Source organism: Plasmodium fragile, assembly GCF_000956335.1.
Source record: "Plasmodium fragile strain nilgiri unplaced genomic scaffold supercont1.6, whole genome shotgun sequence".
In the NCBI taxonomy this organism is placed as follows: domain Eukaryota; phylum Apicomplexa; class Aconoidasida; order Haemosporida; family Plasmodiidae; genus Plasmodium; species Plasmodium fragile.
Window position 1 is genome coordinate 534,571 of NW_012192586.1, and position 5,481 is coordinate 540,051.

The 5,481-nt window shown below is 48.7% G+C and overlaps 1 protein-coding gene across 1 annotated transcript; it reads right to left on the reverse strand.

Annotated features, from left to right (window-relative positions):
* Window positions 1–994: 994 nt before the first annotated feature.
* On the reverse strand, window positions 995–5,099 carry AK88_00825 (uncharacterized protein; the record flags this gene model as incomplete). Its single annotated transcript, XM_012478469.1, has 5 exons — window positions 995–1,074; window positions 1,874–2,362; window positions 2,887–3,273; window positions 3,725–4,616; window positions 4,863–5,099. 5 exons carry the CDS (start codon window positions 5,097–5,099, stop codon window positions 995–997), a joined length of 2,085 nt encoding a protein of 694 aa, XP_012333892.1.
* Between the last annotated feature and the right edge of the window lie 382 nt (window positions 5,100–5,481).

The window sequence follows — 5,481 nt, forward strand, 5'->3', positions numbered from 1 at the left end:
TTTTCTTGGGCTTGTGACGTAGGGTTTTTCTTGGGCTTGTGACGTAGGGTTTTTCTTGGGCTTGTGACGTAGGGTTTTTCTTGGTCTTGTGATGCAGGTTTTTTTCAGCTTAGGATCAAGGTTTTTGTTGAGCTTAGGCTTTGCGTTAGGAGATTCCGGGTTTAGGATCTCAGGATTTAGCGCTGTGCGAGTGTTGTAGGTGCGATTCCGAGTTAAGGTTGCACTGTTGTGTGGGTTTGTGGGATGGTAGATTCGGGGTTTATGATCTGTGTGGGGGGGTTCGGGACTTATGGTTGTGTTCAGGGTTCAGGGGGGTGGGTGCAGTGTGCAGGGTGTAGGGTTTAGGGTTCAGGGTGCAGGGACTGGGGTATTGGGTGTAGGGTCTGAGGATGTGGGTATGTGGTATGGTATATTTCGGGTGTAGGAGGTATTGGTGTGGGTATGTGGGGCGTTTGATTCCGGGTGTAGGGTGCATTGATGTGTGCGTGTGTGTGTTTGTGGGATGGTAAATTCTGGGTTTAGGATGCAGTGATGTGTGTGGGTGTGAGCAATGGTGGATGTTGGGTTTAGGATATATGTATGTGGTGGTGACGGAACTAGCATGTGGGTGTTAGGACCTGAGGGTGTGTGCGTGTGAGGGATGGTAGAGTGCGTGTTTAGGGTTTATGCATGTGGGCCTGTAGGACCGTGCATGTAGGATGCGCATGTGATCGCGTGAGGCGTGAACAGTGTGTTGGGGGTCATAGCCCAACGCTATGACCTGGTGGATATAGCGTTGTTGTCAGTTGAGAAAAACACGCAATGTGAATGCGGTGGGCGGGTGGTTGGTGCATACACAGACATCACGGTGTCAAAAAACAGCAGCGCAGCAGAAAAAACACAAAACACGTGCAAATGTAGAAAGAATATAGACAGCACAGACAAGAATGTGCGAACAGAAAAACAAACACAATATATAACCAACAAAAACAAACACTGCATGCATGAGTGATGTTCACATATGATCTAATAAATTATCTAAATAGTGCTCTTGGTGTTGCAACTGTGACTCATTGTGGCACTGTTCAATAACAGCTGCTAGAATGAGCATGTGTAATGCTGAAGTCAACTGTTTGTGCGTAGATAAGTGCACATGTGACATGGTTGGGTGTGCGTGCGGTGCGACGCGCACAGGAGTGCGCGGCGTGGATGCAACATCGGGTGCAGGTGGTGTGTGTGTGGTTGGTGCAATGTGTGTGTGCAGTGTGTCTGCTGTGGTACACGTTGGTGTGTGTATCATGTAATCCTCACATGGTGGAGTGTGGTTGACGACGGATGTAGTGTCGGACGGGGTGTGGTGCGGTGGTGGCGGTAGGTGCTGTAACAGTTGTGTGAACCACGCGTCTGTGCGCAGTGTGTCCAGTGTTGTATGTTGCTCGGAAATCCACGTGCGCCAGGCTTGTAATGGGTCGTCGATGTTAGTAGGATCGGACGCATATTGCTGCTGATGGTGCCGCCAGTGTTGCTGCAGCATAATGAACCAAGGGGCAGTGATGAAAGGTTGTAGGAGGTGTTTGTGTGTGTCGATCCAACGGAGCCACGTGGTAGTGTGTACTGTGACTGCTTTACATGTGGGTATGTCTGTGATTTCGGGCTTAGGATCAGCACATGTGGGTGTGTCTGTGACTGTGTCGTGTGTGACTGCGTGTTGTGTGATGTCGGGCTTCGGGTCCTCACATGTAGGTATGTCTGTGACTGTGTCGTGTGTGATTGGTTGTTGTGTGTTGTGCGTGCGTTGTGTGTGCACGTACCTTCCAAAGGAAATAACCAAGAATGGCCACGATGACGGAAGCGACGACCAAAAGGAGCAGGGTAATGGCGGTAAGGACCGTACCGGTTAGGTCGGGAACATGTGGGGTCACTTTCCCGGGACCGTGGTTATTAGTCGAAGAAAGAGATGTATGTGCTGCGAAGGTTGGTGCTACGAAGCCTCCTGGTGCGTCCTTTATGTTCAGGGAATTTTCTGGGGTAAATTGGAAGTCACAACTACCGCCGTTACAGTGCGCGAAATAGTGCGGGGACACCGTAGAGGAACCTTGTGCTGTAGTACTATCCGTTCCCTCTGCCTGTTTACCACCTGAAGGTACTTTTCCTGTGGTCACTAAGTCTGGGGATCCTGTTCCTATTCCCCATAAGTGGGTTGTATGGGGTACCTTACTCAAATCCCAGTGTGACGATTTTCCATTTCCTTTTCCTGGTTCTGTTCCTGTGGCTGGTGTTACTGTTTCTGAGTGTGTTAATTGAGTTGTTACTGGTTCAGGTCCCTGTGCGGATGTTGTGCCCTTTGAGCCGTTTCTTTTGATTTCCTCCAATGGACCATTACCTATGAGTTCGGACGAGACCAAGAACCATGTGAGCACATTGAAGTGTTATGCGCTGGATCGCCAGGGTTAACCGCCGGGCAAGATTATGGCAAGGGCGTGCCACGGGGACGGAGGGGAGGCGGTGGGAGCAGACGGACGATGGGGCATGTCACGCGGGCCAGGTGCCACCCCGGGAAAAGACTCTCTCTCTCCCACACACAACACACCACACAACACAACACAACACACAGTGTGTGTATCGTCTACGTCTGTCGACGTCTACAACCCGCGGCCGACCCATCGCTCTGCCGCTCTGTCGTTGTGCCGGGTTCATTCTCATTGGACGTTTGGTGTCTCTCTCTCCGGAACTTGTTGTTTCTTTTTGTGTTGTTTTTTTTTTTTTTCTCCCTCTAATATTCCAGCAGGCATATTGCCATACAGTGTCCAAGCTCAGAAGTATGTGCATGTGAAACACTGTGACCTGTGTCTGAACATGCGGGCATGGTGACGGCAACAGTGAAAGATACTGAGGAGCCACCTGTACCTTCTCTGGGGTCATCAATATGATCAGCATATTGCCCGCGGGATGGTCCTCGTGTAATGGATATAGTCTCACTCCTGGTACAAGCATTTGCCTCACCTGCATCTTTATTCTTTTTTTCTCCCGTATCGGTATCCTGCTGTGGCTGTGTCGGCCCCCCTGCTGCTACACCTGCTCCTCCTACCCCTGGTGTTGCCGGACGTGCCCGTTCTGGTGGAGGTGGGGGTTGTTGTCCAGGTCCTGGTCCCTGACCCGGTCCTTGGCTTACTCCTGATTTCCCTTCTGATGACGGTTCTGATGGTGGAGGTTCCGGTTTCTTGGGGGGAGCGGTTCTTCCCACTCCTTCCCCAGATTGGGATGTTGTACTGCCTTTGCCCTTGTCCTTTTCGGCTGCAATGAACAAGAGTAAGGGTAGATGATAAAAAAAAAACAGGGACACAAGTGGTACAGAAAGAACGGGCCGCGACGGTGGGGTCGGGTAGCGCCAGGGTGGGCGTCCGGCTCGATGCAGTGGGTCGAGGTAGGACTCGGTCGACTGGGTGAGACGGCAGCAAGCGCACGGTGAGGTGGATTGGGTGTACTCGGTGAACTTGGACTAGATGGTAGCCGTACAACTTTTATGTTGTTGCCGTCATCTCGTGTGCGCTGCCGCCGTCCTGTGCCTCATCTCCGCTACATTACGTCGTCCGCTACCGCTGCCACTGCCATCGTCGCCGCGTGTGCGTGTTGTTGTGGTGGCATGCAGCCGCAGTCTTATCGGTAGCGTGCGTAGCGGGCCGTGTGCGTACTATTGGTGTGCAGCCGTATATACGTATTCGTGCTTTCTCCCATCGGTCCTTACCTACGGGTCCTTTATGTGGCTTCTCTGGTGTGCTGTGTGCCTGCTTCGTCGTGTCCGGCGTCGAAGGCTGTGGTCCGCTGCCGCGTGGTGTTGCTGGTTTACCGCTTGTGCCAGGGTTCGGTACCATGGTCTCACTCTCGTCCTCCGCGATAACTCTACTGCCGGCGTCTTCGATAGGATCCGTGGATTCTCCATTTTCCCGCGCCTTTTGCATTACTTCTGTCTTCACGTCCGCAACTATGAGCTTCAGGTCTTGGCTTAGTGTCTGTATAAGTGTTTTCTCCTGTGGCTGCAGTTCACTGTCTCCATGCATAGGGTATGTACCCTGTGTTGCCCCGTCAAAGTGTACTAACCGTTGCCTACATGTGCTTTGTATTGCGTGCCCTCTAATTTTGTCAGTCAACCTGTTGTTGTTCTCTAACCATGTCGTAATCTGTGTCTGCATGTCAACCTCTTGTATTTTTATTTGTGTAAACACTCCCCTCTGGCACTTGCCCTTTGTAAGTAATCCAGGCCAAACTGTCTCCAGCTCGTGCACAATGTCCCATGCATAATATGTACCCATGGTACCTTTGCATGGAGATGCCAGTAATATGTGCATAAATATATTTGCTACAGCGCATCTTATATGTTCCTTCAACTCTGCGCTATTGCTGTCTTTATTCTCTGTGCTGGCGAACTGCGTGGGCCATCCATTCATGAAAAATAATGCTCGTGTCATGAGTGTGCACATAATTCTGTCGCCCACGTTAGCTTCGAATGCTATGTCTCCATGCCCTGGACGCGTATAACCCACGTGCAAACAATTAACAGCATAGCTGTCTAGGTGGTCACGTTCCATATATTCCACAAATTGTTCCAGTTCCGCTTTTATATCGGTCCATAGGAATTGCTGCATTGCGCATAAGGAATATATATGTGTGTGCATAATTGGCCACAGTAGCTGTCTGTTCCATATTCATATGTGCCCATGCCTTTGTGCGTACTGCACGTACGGTATGTGCCCATTGTGTTATTAATGTGGAATGAGTGCAGCGCCGCATTCGTACACTATATATAGCGGCATGTATACATACTATCATATATAGAGGCGGTTATAAGTACACAACGCCCCCCGATCTTATACTTAATAAATTACCTTATACTCCGCCTGCAAACCCCCTAAACCCCTCCTTATTACATATTCTGCTAATAAATCTCCCAACCGCTCATGCTGCATATTGTCATTATCATGAATTAATAGTGTGCAAAGGATGACAAAATTATCTCTCAGATAACGGCTTGAGTATAATATCGGCACAATATTCTCTTGTGTGTTACTCAGATTCTTGCGGAATGGAACATGTCTTCCAGTATAGGGTGCCTTCGGAAACATGTCCCATGAACAAAATATCCGTTATCTGCATTTAATGACACATCCCATAAATGGTGGAATAGGAAGAAGCAGCAACATGAAATCAAACAAGGGAAACAAGAACAAAAAAAAAAAAAAAAAACAGAGCGACCAGCACAAAAACAAAAAAAAAACAGCGACAAGAACAAAAAAAAAAATCAGCAACAAAGAAAAAAAGAGCAACAAAGAAAAAAAGAGCAACAAAGAAAAAAAGAGCAACCAAAACAAAATTGCAACCAAAAAAAAAATTGCCACAAAAAAAAAGAGCAACCAAAAAAAAAGAGCAACAAAAAAAAAGGCGCAACCAAAAAAAAATTGCAACAAAAAAAAAGGAGCAACCAACAAAAAGAGCAACAAAAAAAAA